This window comes from Charadrius vociferus, unplaced genomic scaffold, assembly GCF_000708025.1.
Source record: "Charadrius vociferus isolate BGI_N301 unplaced genomic scaffold, ASM70802v2 scaffold32, whole genome shotgun sequence".
Classification (NCBI taxonomy): Eukaryota; Metazoa; Chordata; class Aves; order Charadriiformes; family Charadriidae; genus Charadrius; species Charadrius vociferus.
The window spans coordinates 7,216,285-7,240,138 of record NW_009647856.1 but is presented as its reverse complement, the minus strand read 5'-3'; the positions used below and the strand labels follow the sequence as shown (position 1 = coordinate 7,240,138).

The window sequence follows — 23,854 nt, the reverse complement described above, 5'->3', positions numbered from 1 at the left end:
TGGCTACACTATTCCTGATACAGGCCAGGATGCCATTGGCCTTCTTGGCCCCCTGGGCACACTGCTGGCTCATGTTCAGCCAACTCTCAACCAACACCCCCAGGGCCTTTTCCACCAGGCAGCTTTCCAGCCACTCTTCCCCAACCCTATAAAGCTACATGGGGTTGTTGTGATCCAAGTGCAGGACCTGGCACTTAGCATTGTTGAACCTCATAACACTGGCCTCGGCCCTTGGATCCAGCCTGTCCGGATCCCTCTGTAGAGCCATCCTACCCTCAAGCGGGTCAACACTCCCGCCTAACCTAGTGTTGTCTGCGAACTTACTGGGGGTGCACTCAATCACCTCATCCACATCGTTGATAAAGATATTAAAGAAAACCAGCCCCAATACTGAGCCCTGGGGAACACCACTTGTGACTGGCCGCCAACTGAATTTAATGCCATTCACCACAATTCTTTGGGCACGGCCATCCAGCCAGTTTTTTACCCAGTGAAGACTACACCCTTCCAATCCATAAGCAGCCAGTTTCTCCAGGAGAACGCTGTGGGAAACAGTTTCAAAGGCTTTACTAAAGTCCAGGTAAACAACAACTACCGCCTTTCCCTCATCCACTAAGCAGGTTTATTATGTATCTATCATCGTTGTGTTTTCAAACCAGGCTTTGCCATACAGAAATGCAATTAAAATATTCTTTTACAAGTAGTTCCCTGTGAATGCATGCATGAAAAATGGTTTTGTCTAATGCTAGGAGGATAGACCTAGAAAAAGCATTCTGAATCTCAATTACTAACCCAAGAAAACTTCCATTCCTCTCCTTCAATAACAATAATAATATCTTCAGTGTACATTAGGGCAAAAGGAAGGAACATTAAATAGAGCTGAAATTTGTGGGGTTTTTTTAACAGCAGTTCCTCAGTATGCTGATTAGCAATGAATACTTCAGAGCAATCACTCCAGGGAAGTGTATCACATATTAGGGGGCAGAATCCCTTGCACACAATGCAAGACTACAGTGGAGTTTTCACAGTAAATCTTTATAATGCCACATGAAAAATTCTTCACAGTCAAAATGAGGCATATTTGTATGTTTAGCAAAAAAGAGAATTAAAAGAATCACAACTCTTCTCTAACATCCGAGATCTGAATTATTTTTTTTTTTAAATAAAGATCTGTCTTTGGCAGCTGAAAGACTCTGAACTCAGCACACTTTCTTCCCAAGGGAGGAAAGAGTTACGCCACTCTCCTGACAAGTAGGTCTGACCCTGTCTCACAAAGCTGAGAAGAAAAGATGGGGAGAGGAAAATGACAGCAAGTCCCTAAAGAACAACCACAATATATAAAATGCAGCAAGATTTACATTTATAATTGAATTGTTAAGAATAAACAGTTCACCGCTTTTTTACCATATCATCTTATCATTTAATGTGTTTGACAATACTTACTGTGCCCAGAAAATTAAGGATAGTGGCTGTGTGTCACTATGAAATTTGCAACTCTCCTAGTAATCTTAGCACTCCTTCCTTAAGGTTTGATGTGCAGACTTTTCTACCAAAAATTTGAAATGAAAATTATATAAAAATCCCCATTTTTTGAATACTGCTTTGATTATTACCAAATTGCAGCCACCATGCTCCTTTCTTTAATTTCTGTTACTCAAAACTTTTGGCATCTCAGCGTAACTGCTTTTGCTGCCAAGAACACTCAGAGACCAGTCCTTACATCTCTTATCTGGAGAGACTTCACCTGCGTACCTACTCAAACCAGTAGGGTTAGTTGGGTAAGAGCTACTGTTCTTGGGCATGTGGTTCAACAAACACATTGTAGAAAGTATTAAGGAATGCACAAAGAATATTTTAGAGACAAGGATTGTTTTTCAGCAAGGCTATGTATAAATTACCAAGAAACAGAATGAGAGAGAGGATAACTAGTGCTCATCATACTGCTCCCTATTAAAAAGTTAGGGGAAAAATACTAATACTTAAAAAAAAAAAAAAAAATCAATAGCTTCATTTGGAGACATTTAATGGAGTATCTCACAATTCTTGATTGAGCTCTCCATTTCGTTGCTCCCCAAGCTCATTTTTGCAGCATGCTGCAAAAATGCATTACACACCTAATAAAAATGCAATACTTTTTTTTTTTTAAAGAGTGAAGTTTGGTGGAGAAATGCAGGTAGGCCTCTATCTTAGCAAGAGAAAGAATAATGAACGCTGCTATTTGAAAAGTGCCTCTGGCAATGCAATAATCTCTAGCATTAGCAAACTATTCTAAAAGCATGTTCACCGCTTTAATAGACTCATGGGATAAAGAATAAGAGTATGAGTCAGATTCTCAGCTGCTGTAAATTGGTACAATTCCATCAAAATCAGCACAGAGCTACTCGAAGAGTAGTGCAAGAATCTAACCCAAAGTTTTAAGAGTGCTTCATGCATGAGGGAGGAGGGGGGACGGAACCCACATCTGTATTTTCTACAATCGGTATTTTTATTGTACATCATCTTCTTCACTAGGAAGGAGAATAAATTTATTGAACAGGTAGTAAAAGAAAAACACATTTAAGTGGAATCATCCCAGTTTGACCACAAAACCTGACAACATTGGTTATTGCTGTAAGATAATAATTATTAACACAAGTTAACACAGACCTCAATAATAACAAGACCTGAAAAGAATTCACATGGTGCACATTGGAGAAATAAAAGTCTTTAAAATAACTGCTGCATTTTTTTAAAATTTCATGGCAGCTTATGATTTTCACAGCTCATTATCAAAAGTTAACAGGACAATTCAGTTGATGGCATTCATCAATGAATGATGAAAAGAAAACAGTACTTGAAAAGTTGCAGTAAACAAATTGTAGTTTCTTCTGTTCTTTCTACTTTGTATCTATTAAGATGTGAACAATTGTAATGCTTTCCACAATATATTAGCATATATTAGTAATAATCTGTGTCTTCCAATGTAGAGTAGTAAGATTTTGCCTTGAGCTGTACCTGCCCCAAATTCCAAAAAGCCATGTTATGTTCTTCTGACTTAGAAAAGCACAACTGTGGTCTTAAAAAGTTTTCTTTGGAAACTGAACACCTCCCTCACAGCTGGGTGATGTACAGAGAGATAAATAAAAGAATCAAACAAGAATATACACACAAGTACGGCTAATAGAAGACCAGATAATACAAATCCTAGTTGCTAGCTAAAAAGGAAAAGTGCGGATTATTATTTTTTTTTCCCAATACTTTTTGCTCAGTCACTACCCGATGAAGGACTGAAATCGCTAGTTCCAACAGGTACCAAACGATTGATTCCAGTTGATGTCTGATCCTCAAGACGGAACGTCATCCAATGAATTTCAGTACAAAGCAGCGCAGAACCTGGCAGAACACTGAGCAGGGGCATACGGGTGCGGACACCTAAGCAAAGGAAGATGCCTTCTAGCTGTTTGGATTGGCTCAAATTTTAGGTTTCTGTGCCATCCTAGGAAGATGCTGAGGACGTTTTGCTTATCCTGCTCTCTGACTTTTGGCCTGGCACTGGAAAGCCTGAAAGAGGACCAGCTCTTTAAACATGAAACTGGTGTTGACCTTTAGAGTTGCAAAATGCTGCTTTCAGCTTCTACCCTACTTTAGCAGCACGTACAAAGTTTAGGCTGTTTTGCAAGCCCCAATCAGCCAGCGGTCTTGCAACCATTAAACCTTAACTTTATACAGGGCAGGGAGGAAGGGGAAGGAATAAAGTTATTTTGTCCTTGTAGCTAGCTGGACAGTTTCACAAAAAATACAAGGGTACATTCACGAAAACATACGTTTAACTATGTGCTTCGATGATCTTCAGTTAAAGTTTAAATTCTTATTTATTTACAAAACATTGACTGTCATTTGGATTTGTTGCTTTCTTTTGTTGCTTTAAGACCTTTAGTAAGTTTTTAACTATAAAAATCATTCATATAATTGCCACTAATAAGTAGACAAAGTAATGCAGATATTACTATTTAAACTGTAAGCTTAAGAAAGAAATGAAATATCTTCTAAAACATTCCTAGGAGTAATAGCGGACTTGCCACCACCCAAGGAATAACATATTAATTCTAGTAGCTTTTTTAACCATCCCAGAGCAGTAACAAGTCACCTAAAGAATTCAAGGAGGGGGAAGGGGGAAATCCCAGATTCCAAGGCATTACTGGAATGCCAGCTATGAGCTTCAAGACACTTAGAAATTCCTTTAGGTTTTTTCCCTGAAGTTATTCCACTATCAATGACTGCTGCTAGAAAAACTGCAAATAGAACTATCTACAAGGTAAAGTTTCTATGAAAGAACAGCCCACAGTGTAAAGATTAAGAACGCTTTAAAATTTAGCCAGACTCCAAGATAAGACAGAAAGGAACTGCTCCTTTTGTGGGGTGCAGGGTGCTTGGAGTTTGGTTTTGTGGGGTATGAATTTTATTTTTGTTTTCTACTTGTTTGGTTGGGGTTTTTTAATTGCAACATTCTGGTACGTGCGTGTGTATGTGTGTGTATTGACTGTGAAATGAGAACTTTTGATTAAATCTGGAGGAAAAAAAATATCCAAGAGAAAAATAAAGGAAAAAAAACCCACCAAACAAAAACATTTTTTATGAATACCAAACACATTCCATCTTTTTCATTTCCAAAAACAGCTGAAACAGTTTTTGTTATGACTATCTCTGAAGAGATCTGAGGCGTTTCTGCCATTCCTAAAATACTTGATTGAAAAAGTCATATAATACAGACTCTAAGGCTGATCTGAGCACTGTGGTGGTTCCCCGAGATGGTCTGCTCCAGTTCAACTAACAACAGGTATTGAACAAAATATCCATCAGACACAGTTTCTACAATATTCAATCTTATCAAAACACTGGTAAACTGTATATACAAACAGTAGTGGCTAGATTTCCTGGAGGAAAAAAATGTTCCTTTTAAAAATGAATGGTATTTTTCACATCAGCCCTACTATTAAGTATTCCCGCACTACAATGTGAAATCAGGAGTCCAGCAGGATTTTTAGTGGAAAATTTACGGAATAAGGACCATGCCTTAAGTTTTTTAGTAGGTTGCCACCTGTTCTTTTTTTTTAAAACATATCTTTAGTATTATAAGTAATCACAGTGCACCTGTAAGGAATATAATGGTCTGTTCTGTCAAGACTCTTGTGTTTATGACTAAGATGAGCTTTCTGACGTGGGGGCAAAAGGGAGAGGCGTTTCCCCTAGATGCTCATTAAGGTTTTACGTTTTGGGGTCCCCCCAATATCCAAATCAACAATCAGAATGTTGCTAGTTGGCAATAAATTATATTATGTTAAAAATTCCACGTTGAGACTATTTTGCCAGCAACACCATATGGCTTAAATAAACCATGATGACCAACACTTCCTTACAGTCCTACAACAGCCGCCGAGTTTTCTACATGTTAGACAATAATGAGACTTTAACTCCTTCTGGTTTGTGTACTCCTCTCATATACAATTTATAAGTTGCTCTACTGAAAACATACCCATTATAGTTTAGTCAGTCCCACTGACAATACACCTCGTAGGTGCATTTTGCTTTGTACAATCTGGTCTTAAACATCTCAAGCGACAGACCCTTTTGGCTCCCCACGGGGTTAGTGTGCAGTTTAGCATGTTTGCTGGAAACCACCTTCTCAAATCCAACTTCCCTCTAAAACTTTCCTTTATCCTTTATTGCAATGCTTTGGTACTTCAGCTCACTGAACTTTCTTTCTTGTTCCCTAAATTCATTAGGTATTAACTCATCTTTTTCGTTTTAAGTAGCTATTTTAATACTCTATCCACACCAATTTCCTTTTAATATCCAAAGTCAACTAGAATTTCCATATTGATTTGCAGAATTGCAAAATAAAAAACGGCACTACAGCCAACAAACTAAATTGTGATCTTAAGGCAGCACCTATTAAAAGTTTAAGACAATGCCAGGTAAAGATAACAATAAGTTATCTAAACAATAAGTACTACAACAACAATTAGAATCAACCAAAGCTGTGCAACAGATATTTTAACTGTGGGTCCTAAATGAAGGTTAGCCTTAAGGTGAGATGTTTCACCTGAAGGGAAACGTCATAGCCATTTCCAATCACTAGCAATTTCTACACTGTTACATAAAAAGGCACCTTCCCTCTGCTACTCAGTATGTTCTCAGAAGAAAATCTAAAATCTGCCCACTTTGGTATGGCAGAAAGACAGTAGAAGCGTAAGTGTCTTCAGGTTCTCCAAGTTTACTAATTCCCAGTTTGACACACAAATAAGGACACTGGGACACCAGAAGAATCATAGATCTAGACCTACTCTTTAAAAGTCTCTAGCCATTGCTTTCTCCCATCTTCTTCCTGGTGGCAAGTTACAAAGGCAGCTTGAGTGCTTCATGCCATCAAACTTATCTTCTCTGCCCTATCAGCAATCAGCTGTACTTTGAATGCACCTTCAAAGAGCCAAGGAAAGCTGCAGATAGGACATAGCCAAGGAGAAAGAGAAGTTTATAAACTATCGATAGTAATCAAGGCCTACTGTACTTGAGCAAACAAGCCCTAAATTTACATCAGGTTCCCCACATCCAACAGCCTTCTGATACAAAAGACGTTTTTCAGCTACTTAGTATTTTAAGATGTCAGTGTAAACAAGTGTACAAATCATTGCAGATCTCAACTTAACTGGAGTACAGTAAGCTTGATACTACCCCGAGACTTTCAGTTTTCAGTGTGCATCACCCTGTTTCGTAAACACCCAATAGATGGGGCATGGGGAATTATGGGTCTTATGGATGATAACCATTAAGGCAACTGTTTGAGGCTTTTGGTACACACTGCTCAGTTTCAAGTTCTTTTAGGAATAGGAGTTCCTTTCAGAAACAGGAGATTGCATGGGCTCAGTATTGCAGTATACATGAACCCAGACCATAGTTAAAATCTATAGTACAATGTAAATTGTGTTTTCAGGGACAGACAGTTGATATGCTTATCCTAATTATATTTCTCCTCTTAGGAGAAATTTTATTTCTCAGGAAAATAAAAGTGACATTTGCAATGAATTTGCTTTAAAGAATCATAAAGCAGCCTTGATGGCACACTCAGGTGAAATCTGCCTTACAGCGAGACATCATTAGCATATAAGCAACAAATATCACACAATTAGTGAAGAGAGAGTATCTACATATATTGTTAATTTGTGCAGTGCTTATGTGTCATAAATCTTTCAGATTTCATCCTCTGAAGTTGACTGTTCAGAGAATGATTTCTGCATAGACTTCACACTGGTGACTAATGACATTACTAGAAAGGAAGTATGGACTAATGACTAAGGTCCATCTACCCTACAACATCACAAGAAGGACTACAGAGCAATGTAAGGTTCCCATAGTAGATTTAAGTTACAGCTACAGCAGCGTGGAAGCTGGCACATGGTCATTTGCCAATCATCACCTCCATAACTACATCTCAAATATACTATGGCATCAGAGCCATGAAATCCAAGACTCCTGAAAAGTCACTGCAGCAGCAATTGTATCAGACATTCTTCCACGCTTAACGTATAAAAAGGCAAATATCACAATAAAAGTAACAGGAAAAGTTGAGGAGTTCATAAGGATACCAAAATCAATAATCCTCCTGCAAATCTGAAGGCGCGTGATTCAATTCCCGTTGAAGTCAGTGGTGAACTTTGCAGTGGCCTCAATTACTTTTGCACAAGAAATAATTCTGACATCCATTCTCCATTAAGAATGCCTACAACTGCAGCTACAAAACCAGACACATAGTGTTGCAGCTGTAGTTTACCAACAAAAAGACCTCTCTGTGTAAAGCAGAACTGTTTGGAGATCATATAGCAAGTTAACTCAGCCTGATGAAGCAAAGGCAGTCTACAGGTAAAGATGACTGTTTTAACTGACAGCTTATAAAAACGCCAACACTACGAAATAGAAGAAAGAGGGGAGAAAAATGCTCCCAAAACCAAAACACTCCATACCCCCTCCAATACTATAGAAGTACATAGTTATTACTGAGTTTTCCACTCATCACTGATATTTATTTTTTTTTAATTTTAATTGCACTTCATGTATTCAAACATAAATGCCAAACACCGAGAATGGCAGAGAGTCTCGACTGGATATTATCAAAAGTAGCAAGTCAGCTTGTGTTCTGCAAGTTGGATATTTCCATCTGCCAGCCACAAAAGTCCTAATACGTTTTAATACGCTCATCTTTATCTGCCAAAAAGACACAGATTATTTGTTACAAAGGAGGTATCTAACTGGATTCTGGTGTTTGCTGACTTGACTTTATGATGCAACATTAGGTCCCAGATCAGAGACATTAGGTCCCAGAGCAGTGACTTCAGTAAGGTTACTAAATATATGAAATTAAATGAGATTTATCTTTGAAGGACTGGGATGTAACATTAAGTGCATTGGGTTTGTTGGTTGGTTGGTGGGGTTTTTTTTTAAAGAATAACATCATAAATTTTTTTTAAATCCTTCCAAGAACTTCAATTTTGTTTATATATAACACAATTACAAAACCCCAAAACCTCTGCAATTTAATTCAGCTTGAAATATCTTTTTTGTAGACTATCAATTTTCATTCCCAAATAAAATACTCAAAAAACATTTCACTCCCTACACAGCATCAAGTTACAGAACTAAAACAACCCCTAGGAATGGAATTGAAAAGCAGTGAAAGATTACCCAAAACTTACACAGCCATGTCCAGAAGATCTATTAAAAAGTATACTACTACTTTCACTAAATAAGCAATTGAATAAAACGCATAAAATAGTAATAGTAGCAAAGTCTTAATATTATTTTCTTTTCAAGCTTGCTACTTACTGTAGAAACCCAAATCTATCTGTGACTTTGTAAAGATGATAGTCAGCATCTTCCCACGGTTCAATCTGTGCACCCTCCCGTCCCTAAAGACAAGGAAAGAAAACAAAAGAGCAAAATTAAGTTTTATGACACAATAAGCTAAGACAGAGAAGACAAGATTCAACCACCCAAAGCATAATCTTTGGGACACACTGGCAGTAGGGTAGTGGAGGGGAAGTAGAACACTAGTCCTAAACTGACCAACCAAGAAAAAGAAGAGTAGCACACCACTTCCAGCCCCTACAAAGAGTATTTTAATTACAGGAAACCTCTTTTGGTCACTGCTATACACAGAATAAATTTCAACCGCTGATTTCAACCACAGACTTATCACAATCTCACATCTGTTGTTAATCTCCACATAGTCCATCAAGGTTCCCACATAGTGCCCTCTACTTGTTTTATTTCCGTAGTCCACCTTTCCTGAACCATCACCTGGTAAGAGCACATACTGCGGACAGTCTTGAGCTAACATCCATGCCGACTTCCAGCAGCTGTCAAACAGAATGCAGCACTGAGTTTTCCTTCCATGAAGTACTCATTCATATCCCTCTTTTCTACTCCAATTGCCAATTTACATAAGACTTGCAGAGATTTAAGTACATTTCAGCTATATATTCTTCTGGTATGTGCTACGCACAGGTTACTGGGTGTGAAGAGGCACCACCACTCAGAACACAAACCACGTGTGTAGTCTTTTTCTTGTTAAAAAAAAAACACAGCCACTCACTTAAGTGCACACTGTGCAAATCACCACTAAGTCTAGCAATGTAAAAGTTTCATCAACTCTAGAAAAAGTCGATTGCTCAGTACTCCAATGACACTTATAAAGTCCGTAAGTGTTACAAGAATTTGTGAATATGGTGTAGGCATTCTAGGCATACTCCGTGCCACACTTTTACTTGACAAGCAGTTCAAGGGAAAAAAAAAAAAAAAAAAAAAAGGATGACTAGTGTATTTTTTCAATTCCTCACAGCAATCTGACAAACAATGCACTTCACTCATCTTTTAAGTTCTCTGTAATGATTTAAATGTTTTATTACCATAATAAAAAATTAAGTAAAAAGTAAAATAAGAGTTCCTCTGATCTCATAGATATACTGAGCATCCTGAAACACCCTAGTTTCATTACTTCTAATACATTACACTACCTTAAATTAGTCCCAAAGCAACTTGCCGTGCACCTGAAAAATGAGTTGATTGAATCATTATCCAGAACATCCCTCAAGGAGGGAGAATTTAATTCACCCAGAGGCCAGTGTATCTATCATGAAACCAGCAGACTAGTACTACAGAGAGTATTTTAAACAAAAGCTAGCGGCAACTATGATTCATTTTTTTTTAAACGGACATATTACTAAGATTAATTATAAAATGTCTTTAAAATTATTATCAAGTTCACTTACTCTGTCATACTTGGCAACTATCTCTGCTCGCTCTTGGGCAAGTTTGATAGCAGCATCCTGCTCAGCATCTGCACCTGTAGAGAATTAAAGTAATGTTGTTCAGATTCTCTCCCTTGTGAACAAAAAACTGCAGCTAAATACTTGGAAAATAATCTTCAACTTCAGAGAGACTAGTTGGATGGAGAAATGTCAAAACAATTCTGTCAAAGCAAAATATGACCTTGGTGCATATCTTGAATACTGTTCAGAGTAAAATACAATTATTGGATAGTATCCTAACTGCTGAGTTTAGAATGTTCCTGATTTTCCACCAAAACAGATATCAAATAAAGTTAAAAAAAAAATAATACCCCACAACCCACTAACTGAAAGACTGAAGAAAGTAGTAAAAGCTACTAGTTGCTAATTCCACAAACATTCTCATAGTCAAGAAAAACTAAAACATACACTACTGGTTTAAAACAAAAGTGTGAACCATTTACAGGATTTATAGAGAGGAATTAGAATACTGATGAATGCTAAAGAAATACTGCACGACTTCATCTGAGAAATTGCCTAAGACTTATTTCTCAGAAAACAGGTAGGGAAATCGTTGTAGTGTCAGAACCGCAACTTGGGCAAACCAGAGTTGGAATAAGCATAAGGATATGACAACAGGAAGGCTGACAAGCAAGAAAAAACGGATGCGTGGGTAAGCATTGGACATCAGTGCTCTGCAGGTACAGCAGAGTTTACTACAGAAGTAGACTTAAAATTTAGATAAATCTGGTTTGATCAGGAGAAGGTGAAGCAGACTGCATGCGTAACTGAATTAGGTTCCTTAGCATTGTTCCCTTAGCAGAAAGCACCTCTACAACACGGACAGCAACGTAAAGAGGGCACTATGAAAGGAAAAGTAAGAAAGACGCTGCTTTGAATACTCAACAACAATGCACTTCAATATCCCAAACGCAATTACGATTTCAAACCAGTGAGGCAAATCAGTTTTAATCAATGATAAGATTATGAAAGATTCAAGAGTTTATTTTTTTCTATTATTAAAAAGCAATGAACTCTAAATAAAGCACTGCTTTAAAAAGGTTTGAAATAGTTTTCAAGCACACACTGTTATAAAAATAACCCCAGGCACGTGGCTTTTCTTCACTATTTTGTTCATGGTAATATAATGAACTTCAGGAATTGTACATATCAAACATCCGGGCCGTGAAATAGAAAAACAGATCAGATATTACATTTTTCTATCACATGACATTAACATTTATTTGTTCAAACCCAGTATTTCTTTAATAAACTTCACCTACATATTTCTGAGATATTTAGACAAGGAGTTGTGCCAAGGTGGCCTTCTAAGGCACTTGTTAGAGATTTAGCATGGTCTCTGCATGTTTTCACTTGGAGTTTCTTTAGGGGAACGCAGAGAGAACCTCAGTATGCCCCATCACAGACACAAGGACCAGCACTTGGGCAACAGTGATGCTCGTCCCAAACTTCCCTAATGGCAAGTCTGACTGCTTCTTTAGAGCTTTTACTTATGATCTCCAGAAGGTACACTTTGTTCTCCTCATTCTGGCCCCCTTCTGCTTGTCACCATCATTTGCCAATCATATTACTCCCATTTATTAGCAAGGACATCAAGCTTTGTCATTTCTTCCAGTGTGCCCCAGAACCAGCACACATGTATTTACACAGTTATTTGAGGGAGAAAAAGAAAAAAAAAAAATTACATCTGCTATATTTGGAAGCTGTGTCACAATACCGATAAAGAATTTCCTCCCTGTAAGGTGAGAAGCAAACAGACTCATTTCATGTTGCTCAGCCTTTGGTGTTGTCCAAGCAGCATCCTGTTCCTCCTGCTCCTTCAGGTGCTGGATCCACCTTTATTCCTAATCTTAAAGAGGACTGCAAGTCACAAAGCAGAATGGTTTCGGGTTTGTTTTTCTCCAACACCATGTTATAGTGACTGCGGGACTCTGTTACCCCAGCCACCCATGTGAACACTGACCAAGACACAACTCTTAAATGCCAACCACGGCACCCTTCTAGAATCCCTCCCTAGCACTGTCACCACACAAGGCCACAGGCTGAACTCTATACGACTCCGAGTGCATTCAAGCACTTCATATTCCCCAACACAATTATAACAATCCGGTTTTTATCCTTTACTAGTTGACGTACTATGACTCCTAAACTGACAATGTCGACTAAAGCAACCAAATCTACACTGACAAAGTAGTACATGAAGCTTAGCATTACTTTCAAAGTGAGAAACTAAAGGAATCATAATCAAAATTAAATTGCATTTTCTTTTGTAAGACAGAGATCTGTGCTTAAAGGAAGTCTTTATAGAAGGTCAATTATGGGTTTACGGGTTTTTAAAAAAGCAAACTTTACGCTCACTTAGAAAGCTGACATTCCTTCAGAGAATTCAAGTACTGAGCAATCCTAACCTTCACTTCTCCGATGGGCAGATGTGGGGAAAAGCTTACTCGTATAAAGTACAACCACTGCTGGGCTTCAAGAATCGGGGAAAAAAATCCTACCACTTTTTCCCATTAAAAGAGAGATTGGATTTGATTTGAGAAAGTGTGGGTGAACAATAAGTAGTCAATATTGTAGTACATCGTAGTCAATACATTCAAGTAGTAAGTAGGCAATACATTTTTTATTAACAGAATTAAAAAAAATAGATTACTACTTGTATTTAAAAATATACTCAAAAGGACATGCACAGCTCTTTAACAACACAGATAGAATAAGTGGCAGAAGTTGAAATAAAGTTTAAATCTTTGCTTAAAACAACACAAAACTATATTTGCACCAGAAACTGAGTCGTGATTTATGCTGAAAATGTGGCTCTGGCTTACCTTCCTTTCCTCTGTATACGTAACATATGAATCAAAGTTTGGCATGTTCTGTGCCTCATGACAATTCAGTTACATTTAGTGTGAAAATTACCATATTCATTGATTTAAAGTAATCCTCTTCACTTTCTGCCAGAATCATCTTAGCCTTCTAGCTGCACTGAGAGAGTTTAATGTTACTTTAATCCATCCATACTGAAAACTCAGAAAACAGCTTGAGAAAGGGACAAGAGGTTATATTTTGGGAGATAAGCATAAAATATGATTTTTCTTATAAGAGGAATTATTTAGATATCTCCAAGTTAGAAATTACACAACGATTCCTGATAAAGTAAAAGCTAAATATGGGAACAAGAGAAATTCTTCATGCAATATCTTCCTAGGCATAAAAATACATCACTACGAAATTAAAGGCAAATATCTGGTACTCTACAGGTTTTTTTTATTGAAGTCAGTTTTATTCAGTAAGTCTTATTTCACTGAAAGCAGGTAAAGATGTGAAATTATGATCAAATTTTCCAATTAAAAGTTAGCATTACAGATGATCAATACCACATTATACCAGAAACAGTACAATCTCAGATGAGGCTGATATTAATATATAGCTAATTAACTAGTACAGAGAACTGATCTTGACCAACAACTGAGGAAATATATTATCAACAATCAAAAAAAACCTAAACCAAACCACCAACACCAAAGCAACCACCAAAACCTAACCACACAAACAGTATCAATGGTGATAAAATCTGCCAGTGATGGCATACTAACCAGCATCCCCAAAAGTGGCAATGTCACACATCTCGCTTTTGAAAAAGGTAAACCATAAAAAGAAAGGCCAGGAACAAAATTTTCTGAACAGTTGGACTCATACACCAAACACTCCCCACCAGAGAGTATTTTACCCTCATCACTCTGTCATGCTGACCCGTTTTCTATATTTACAAATATTACAAATTTGTAAGTTTTGAAAAGCAGCAGGGAGAAGAACTGAAGCATCATTACAGTCAGAAAATCAAACAGAAAATTTCAATCTGTGACGACGTGAAAAAGGACTGACATAACAGCCAGATTACTACTTTTCTGCTACACCTGAAAATCAGAGCATCTTATTTGTAAGTGCTGCTGAGATGACTAGTAAATTGCTGGGTTTAAACTTTGAAAAGGATACTTAAGGATGGGACCAGAATTGGTCTCATTTTGCAACTCACTGATTTTAAACTGCTAAAGAGTCAGGCCTGATAAATTAAAACACCAGTGGACTGCCATCAGCCCTACAAAGTGAGAAGAAAGCATTGCCCAGCATCAGTACAAGCTTTCTTCGTCATTTTAATAAGAGTATCTCCCTATCTCATCAATTATCAAAGAATTGAAAAAGATGCAGTTTATTCAGGAACAGAAAGTGGCAATGGTACCTAAGAAATGTAAGTGGCATAAGCAAAAAATTAAACTAGTCCTACACAAAGACACAATCTAATTAGTCTCCAATACCTATTTTGTGAGAGAGGGGAAACAAGTGATCTGGAGATGCCATCCAGTCCGGTCAATTGGTATAAAAATTTAAAAATATCATGCTAAACTAAAATAAATTCCTAAAACTGGCAACAAACAGGCTTCTTACACAAACTTAAAAACTAACTGGAAACTCCCAGTTCCTACTAAGCAGCTGCAATTCTAAATATCTCACAGCTTGCAAGGAATATTGGGGAGAACAGTTTACTTTTCCAGAATCCCAGATTCTTCCAATCCTAAGGAGGAAAGGCAAATGCAGTAAATTTAAGCAAGGAAGAACTAATAATTTTAATAGATATAATGCAAAGAAGAAATACGTAATGTTCTGTTCTATAATGAATGCAAGACTAACTGGAATAGACCAGCTGCCCAAAGTGATGTATTTAATGGCAAAACAATAGATCCAAGTAAAAATAAACACTATTAAAGAGAAAATAAGGACATGCCCTACAAGTAGATGTAAAAATGAAGTTCTGCCTATTAGTAAAATTTTCTCAAAGGTAGAAATTACTGCAAGAAACCATGTACTGATACAGAGCTACAGTATGACAGATCTGATCCAACTCAAAAAGAAATAATCCTGCCTTACTCTTGCTTTCGTGCCATCTTCTCCCTTCTGTTTCACAGGGAGAAACGGTAGCGGTAGATTTAGGCATCTACAGACACTAGAGAACCTTTGATCCAAGGTCCCCTATCGCCCACCTAAAATACAATTTTTTAAGGGGGCAGGAGGGAAGACAAAAAAAGGAAAAAATAAAATGCGTAATAATGTATTTTTATATTAATTTAAATTACCAAGCTAAACATTAAGGATCCTTCTTACAGCACCAGCAGTAACTCAGTCCTTCAAAATAAATAAGCAGGAACAGGCAGCACTATCCCGTGTGTTTCCAGCGGCCAAGGAGCTGCCGAACAACCTGCAACAGCCTGGCAGCAGCTCGGCTGCTCCTGGCCAGAGGTGACTAACACGAACAGCCCATAGTTACACACAGCCTGATGGAACCGAGCTGCTGCTGAGTGAGGAACTGCCAGAATAAAGTAATATGCTGGTCTTCCTCACAAGAAGAAAAGCTTCTGCTCTTCAAGGTTTACTAAGTACTTGTAGTTTGAATTCTCTGTGCCTAATCCTATATGGCTTCCGGTGCTGTTCAGCTACAGAACTGCATAACAGTAAGGCATAGCATTTTAAAAAGTGATTTTCACCTGCAATCCACTGAGCATGCATCTCTAGCCCATGCAAAAGTAGTCATGCAATTTATGGGAATGATCTTTAGGGCGACTCAAAACCACTAGTGAGATTCTCCCTGAAACAGCCTAAAAATGCCCAGTTAGATACAGCACCTCAGTTGGAAAAGGTAACAACAACTGAGCACTAGCTCCCTCATCAAGGTAGCACAAAAGCAAGTAACACCGAGAGCCTAAGCGAATTCTTTACATGTCTCAAAGAGGTGTGTAGGTTCAAGGTACATCGTAGTGCTTATGCATTATCAGCAGCATAATAAATTGCTTCTTACAGACACGCCATAAATTTAAGTAATGCCTCTTTCCGTGTGGGTGAGGGTCAGTACACTAAGTGCATCCTGTGTAATTTTATTCCAAATTCTGAAAAGGAGATTTTTTTCCCTTTTTTGTTCTTTGACCTATCATCACTACCTCCTCAACTGCAAGAGTAGTCTAAAAACCCCAGAAGACTTGGAACATGCTAATTTGTTTTCCATTACTTCACTCAAATTCTTTTTTGTTTGCACATTACACATTCCACTGCACAAAGAGCTGCACTGGCACAAATTCCTGTCTGCAGGCACTACCACCAGCTGCTACACATCTACACATTTCAAAGCACATATCAGAGTAATAAACAAAACATTTTGCAAGTCTCTGGTCATATCAGAAAGTCCCTTTAATACCCAGGCTGTTTATTTTCCTTCCAGTCCATTCCCACAAACAATGAAATAAAAGCTGTGACGTACACTTAATAGTATTTTGTTGTGGGTAGCCAACGTTCAAAAGGAAAAATCTTAGTAAATACCTGCAAATAGACATGAAACCTGCTCTGAACAGAAAAGATTAAGCACCATTTATTGTATTTTATTTTTCTCTTCATGCAGAGAGAACTTCTAACATAAAAATGAAATAGTTACAGTTAGAAAAGCAATCCTTTTAACATAACAGTACTTCCTCAGGAAAAACACTATTTCCAGAAGTTAACTGAGCTACATTTCTTCCACCATTAAACATGATTATCTACCTTAATAATATTAAGTATTTAAAACTCAGTTATCACTAATCCAAAATGAGAGAGAAGTAAAACAGCACATGATATAAACAATTAAAGACCAGTGCATAAAATAAAGTGACATTTTACCAGTCTTCAGATTGCGATTTTCTGCCCAGTCCTTATAAAACTCTGTTTTAGTCTTCATGAAGTAAATCTGCCTATTTCTAGACCATATTCTAAATCAGTTTATCAAAAATGAACGGGGGAAGTTCTCCTCCTCCACTTGCAGCATTTGCTCCACATAACCGAGCCACTTGACACGTGCTCCTTCTTTCTCAAGACAGGGCCCCTCTACAGTTACACGAGCTGCAGATACTCAAACAAAGATGCCGTTTGTTAATAAGAAGTGTCATGCAGGCACCATGCTAGTGTTCACCACCACGGCCCACAGCCCCGTATTCCTGCTAATAATAAACAAGAGGATTTGAACAAACAGCCTCAGAGGACACAGCTCCTGTAACACATCACTGTTACGCTCTTGGGTAAGAATTCTTACGGGTATTTACAAAGTGCTGCATGAGAAGTATCTTATTCAAAGGACTTACTAGAAATGGGGCTTAAAGTACCCTATTTCTGGCTTATTACTTAAGCAACCATGAAATTAAGTAACTCTAAAAATGCAGTTTAGATTTCTGTAATTGTCTGGCATTCCCTACTTACAGGATGGAGATTTTACATATTTTCTATTTAAAACTCCTTTATTGTTCAGGATACGTTGGTGACCTGAAATACACAGTAGGATGTCAGAAGTTGACAAGAATGTTTTCATTGATGAAAGTATAAAAATTCAAGATTTCATATTGGTAGAATTCGTTTGCTTTTTGAAAACTGGTATACAGTCAGCATCCTCAAAACCTGAAAAACAGATCTCCCTGTCAAATATCCAAGGACACACACATCAAGCCATTCTCCTCCACAGACTTTAGTCCTTACATGTGCTCTTTCAAGCAAAAGGTCAACTGCTATGTGATGGTTACAGCCAGAGCCTAAGCTCCGGCTTTTAACCTAAGCAAGTCAGAGCAGACACGCGGCCAGACCTGGCTTGGAAGATTCATGTGGGCTTTCAGCTCATTTTTAAAGCCAGCAGAAAGATGATCAGTGGGATGGTTTAGCCTGGAGAAGAGAAGACTAAGGGTGATCTCATCAATAGACATAAATACCTGAAAGGAGGGTACAAAGCAGACGGAGCCAGGCTCTTTTCAGTGGTGCCCAGTGACAGGACCAGAGGCAATGAGCGCAAACTGAAACACAGGAGGTTCCCTCTGAACATCAGGAAACAGTTTGTCACTGTGAGGATGACCGAGCACTGGACAGGTTACCCAGGGATGCTGTGGAGTCTCCATGCTTAGAGACATTCAAAAGCTGTCCTGTGCAACCAGCTCCGTGTGGCCCTGCTCAAGCAGGGGGTTTGGACCAGATGATCTCCAGAGGTCCCTTCCAACCTCAACCATTCTGTGGTTTCCTTGCACCCTGAAAAGTGTTAAAATGCCAGGAACAGGAGATCCCATCAAGTGCATTGGACTATTCTTTCTTCCCCAGGGACTGAAAAAAAAAGTTCCTTCAATTGTTTTAATCTTCCTCCCCATATCGCCTGGCAGAGCACTGAGCCTGGAAATGAGCAGCAGCTCCTTTGTCTTTACCACTGATTACTACTCATGGATCCTACCCAAACCCAGGTGTCAATAGTTTAGTCTATTTTCAGTATGAGTTTAGACTGAGCTAGTGTGATATCCACCACCAGGCATGCTTCCCTCGAAAGCAGCATTTTCTTACTGCTGACATTTGTACGCACACAGCAGTAATCTTTTTGCTATACACAAATCACCTTCCATTTTCCTCATGACAGAACTGCTGAACTGGTTTTGTAAAACCAACTACTTTCTGTTTTCGTACCTGAAGATGGGAAGAACTCAAGACACAATAAACACAAGCACTCATTCCAGGTTAACTCCCTCAACAGACCTTCACACCTGAAAATAACTTGCTTTTTAACATCACTGGTACTCTTCTAGCGCACACTACCCTCAAGCAGCAGTAAGTTAAGAACTATATTACACTGATAGTTTTCTTAGATCTTTAATGGGTTTTCGAGTTTAGCATATCTATTTTTATGGGTGTTTAAGACCTACACAGAAAAAAGGGAAAATTTTGGCTTAATTTAAACTTTTCTTTATTCAGAAGCAGGAAAAAAGAAAGCTTAAAGTAGAGTAAAACTATTTGTAAAATCATTATGTTCCACCATGCTCTGCACCAAAAACCCCAAACCATTCCAACAGCAAAACACATGCACCCTTCCCCTCCTCAATAATCAGCATTGCTTCAGAGTAGTACCTATTGTAGTTTTACTGCATGAGGAGAAATGGGTGGAAGATACGAAAGTAAGGATTTAACTTGCCTCAAGAAACATGATTGAACTGTCATCTTAATGAAAAATCAAGTTTCACTACAGCAGAATATTTGCAATTCTGCAGCATCCCCTGTGAGACGCTGCACAGTCACCAATCGAAAATGGTCACTTTGGAAATTAGTAGAATTAACTGCTACTAAAAGCTATCTCAAAGCAATTTAAAAACGATCCCCAAAGGGCTCAAACACAAGAGCAGGGAAACCAAGGCAGCACTGCTAAGCAATATTCCACAGAGGAAGCCTATGTCAAAACTTGAAATTAGAATTTAGGAGTCTAATATGTATTGCAAAGAATTTAAATCAGCTACTCTTACTACCTCACTTTTAAGCAGCAATTGACTAAAGGACTTACAGAAACTCTAATGTTAATCAGTTACTGCAATATGTCTATGACAGCCTTCCTAACACATTAGTTAATAGAGCGCTGAAAGAACAAAACTCAGTTAACCAGCAATAAAACAGAAAAAGAACATAATTTAATAAAACACAACTTGGCCACTTACAAAAAATAACTACAAATTAAGACTATGTGTTTCACATAAATAAGTACACCTTAAAATTAAATTTTCTCCATCAGCTATGCCTACAACTAACCCAGCGGGAAGCTGCAGTTTGAATGCTCATGTCATCACCTCACTATTAAGCCCTATAAATGTTACCACAAGGGTTACAAAGTGGAGTGACAAGAACTGGCAGGGTTCTACTGTAATTCCATTTTACAAAGTGTTGCGTGTGCAGTCATGAGCCAGAAGATAATTAATTTGCTGAAGGTTAACATAATCAGTTGCAAAGCCAGAAGAAACCATAATTGCTAATTTGTGACAAGCTACGTTGAAAAGAGTAAGCCCAACTTTGAACAATGCTCCTTTCTTGAAAGAAAAAGAGAAGAAGAAAAAAAACCAAACCACAATACACAACCCACCTCCTGCACAGGACTCTTGTCAACACAATCCACAACATTTATGGCAGCTCTTAATAGACTTAAATGTAAAGACTTGGGCTGGGTATAATTTGGGGCTTCCCAGTATGTAAAGACTGGTCTGACTTGTGCAACAACTAGCTAATGTCTTATGTCTAAGCTTAAGTCATCCTTCGTTCTCCTTCTTCCCAAGGGTGTAGTCCGCATCTGGCCTTTTCACTAGTTTATTACTATTTTTTTCTTTCCTCACTGCTATGAAAGGGCAACATTATGACCATTACGATGTGGTCATTCACCTATAGGTTTCATCTTTAAGGAGATGTAAACACTATGTGACTTAAGTAATGTCAGCCCTACAAACAGCTGTTCAAGTGGCGATCAGAGCAGATTTGCATTCTCGCTGTTCGACCAGATAGAGAAAGCCTTGTTTCTGCAACACATTATAACCCAGCAACAAAGAAATGACAAAGATACAGTCTTCATGGAAAAACACAGGAGGTTTTCTACTACATGGAAATCATTTTACAGTCTTCCACCAAAGATTCAATTTCCTGGAACTCCTACTGTGGCTCACACTGATCCCGCTGTAGCATGTATTCTGTTTAATCTACAGCCCATGAGTATTACTCCCACACTACCCTTGAAAATCTATGACCTTTCCCAGTACTAGTCTTTATAATTAATGTCTTAATAAAATATGCTGCAAATCAGCTGCTGTATTACATGGTAAGATCAGATACTTGACCTCAGAAAGAGTATTTGCGGATAAAAAGCGGGAATATTTCAGGAATTTTACCCTCAACCTAATGTAAGTCAAGTCATCCTTTCCACACTAGCTACTTTTCAGGTATTGGTTATGACTTTATAAGCAAATTTAGCTGAATGTCTTTTATTTTTTTTATCCCTTGTACTTTAAAAGTATATTTTGTCTGCAGTCCCCAGAGGCTTTTGAAAACTAAAATAGCCCTTCTGCACATTGACGCTACTCATACTTCTTTTAACGGTGACAGGCTACTAAATATACAAGCAATATGATCTTTCAGCAAGACTGAACATAATAGTTCTCTGCAATAAATTTCCTCTTCGTTTTCCCAATGCCATACATCAGGATGACTTATAGAAATCATTTTTCCCAGCAACATAAATCAAAAGAACATTTAAAAAAAATATTTGAAATTTTGACATAATTTCAGATTTCCTGTATTGTACATCTTCATTAGTAGTAGACCATGCATGTTTTCACAGCACTAAGATTTGCAGTATCGATTTAAACAGTAAAATGATTCTAATATTTCAGATTCTGACACAAGCCAGCACATTTCACAGGAAGAGTTATGCTTCCCACATTAACAGACTTACATTTAAGTAGTCAGATGCCACACTGCACTAATTATATTGTCTCCCAATTAATCATTTTTATCTCAGCATCAGTCAAAATTAATGGAGCAAACTATAATTATTTTTTAAAATTCAGCATTAATGATGTGAAGTCTATTCCCAACTTAAAGCATCATGAAAACAAGGCTCATGCATACTCTGGAAGAAGTTTTTGAAAGGGGCTCTTCATTTTTGAGGAAGCTGTTTAATTTTTTCTCTAGGGCTAGAGAAGTTACAAAATTTTCATCTGTATTTGTTGCCATTTTACTGGCTAAAATAAAAAGCTTTGTGCCTCTACACAGACAATCTTTGAATACTCTGACATACACAGTCCAACTCATCATTTAATTACACAGCCAATTTAACTGATTAAAACAGGAAGAAAAGGAGGGTTTGTTTTTGTAGTAGATGTTATTCTGGCAATTAATAAGACTAAGAAGCTCCAAAAGCCAGCTCAGAAAAACACTAGCACTGACTCAAGGTGGCAGGAGTAAAACTTCACCAGCATCATGGGGAAGAAGAAACTCCCCTCGACCTGCCCAGTGACCACAAGCTATTACCTGATGGCTGACGCTGCACTGCTGCTCAGTTAAACAGGCTGCCAAAACCTCGTTGGACCTTGCGCGATATGGAAAAAGAAGCAATCGCAAACAAGCAAGAGATGAGCAGTTACTGATAGTACTAACTTTTACTTACCAGCTGCACATATACTACCAGTCTTTTATTTTTCTGCCTTCTCCTGAAAGAGACATCATGAGATACCCAGGGATCAGTCCTTTCCCAAAGGCATAAGAAAAGCAGCCTTCAGCCTTTGTCCACACTTCAACTTGAGTCTCCCAGATTCCAAGTGAATGCTCTGTCTATTTGGGCACAGCCTCTGCATGGGGAAACCTCAGGATTTATTTTGGTGTTTTAAGCTCAGTTTCACCCTGATGCACAACAGGAAAATAAAATCTTAATTATTGTAAGACTTCTGGCAGTGCAAAGTAGTCTTGATCTATTCCAGCAAGAGCATGTTACACTAGTTACTATAGGGTCCTGGACAGGCTGTTCTGATCCATACCATACAGTGTGGATCTAAGGTGTCCCTCCACCTACCATAGTGATACACTGAAGGAACTATCAGGAACCACAGTATCAGCTACAGAGGAGCTGCAAGGCCCTTCCATATTCAACTTGAATTATAATCTTAAGCTTAAAAACATCTTAAAAGCATTTCCACAAAAAAAATACTGAGTTACATCCTACAGCTCTGTTCACCATAGCTGAACAGCTTTCTTCAGTGACTCTGTCTCTGAGCTATTCATCTTTGAGCAGATAAACATTTTAACTGCAGTAATACCCTAAGTACAAATAGGATCCTCTAAGTAAATCCTATGGAAAGTCTGAATGGCACCAAGAAGCTCCTATGACACTAAACCTACTCTGGGTGACTCTACGATAAGTTTGAGTAAGTCTGCAAAAACACATCAAGGCAAATTTAGATACCTGCCTGCTTATAACATCAGTCATGTCTACACAGCGCAAAGTAGTGTTGCTTTGAAAAATCTGAGTAATCAGCTACTTAAAATAGTTGTTGTTCACTTCATTAAAAACTAAAATGAAACTTGGGAGAGGGAAAAAAAAAAAGACTGAAATCCCCTCTGAACATTTGAAATTATCTTAAGCAACATGCAGAACCATATCCATGGGTTTTTTATGTTTAGTGTTAAAAGAAGGGCTGGAGGAATAAGAGACAGCCAAATGAAGGGTAAACAAGTTTGGTGAGCAGCAGCAGAAACTGGGGAAGAAAACGCTATTAGTTTCTTCATCCTTGCTAGAAGAAAAGGAAGTTAGTGATAGACAAGAAGTTTCTGTTGATTTCAGTTTCACTGATTGAGGACTGGTAAACAAAACAAAGTAAACAGCCATGGCATTTCTCATGCGAAACACGAATTAGGGCCTCAAAGGCTGTCCCCTGTCCTTTGGGTCCCAGCCTCAAGCTGAAGGAAAACCCAGCAGAGCAGCTGCAATAAAGCCCAGTGGCATACCTACCAAATTGAAATCAAGTTACATTCATACTGGTATTTAGCAATGCCAGTACAAATTTTTTTGCATCCATTTAGTTTGCATCAGCTAAAACATTTATTAATATAAAATAAAATGAGTTTGGTTAAAACTATAAAATGAGTTTGGTTAAAACAACACAAAGAAAAGAAAA

The 23,854-nt window shown here is 38.0% G+C and overlaps 1 protein-coding gene across 1 annotated transcript in view; it reads right to left on the bottom strand.

The window, feature by feature from the left end:
- Nucleotides 1-23,854, bottom strand: part of USP6NL (USP6 N-terminal like) — a 119,606-nt gene that overhangs the window by 58,058 nt on the left and 37,694 nt on the right. Inside the window, exons 2-3 of the mRNA XM_009882950.1 lie at nucleotides 10,302-10,375; nucleotides 8,857-8,939 (exon numbers count right to left, since the gene is read on the bottom strand). Coding sequence (XP_009881252.1) covers nucleotides 8,857-8,939; nucleotides 10,302-10,375 — 157 coding nt within the window. The remainder of the gene's footprint in view (nucleotides 1-8,856; nucleotides 8,940-10,301; nucleotides 10,376-23,854) is intronic.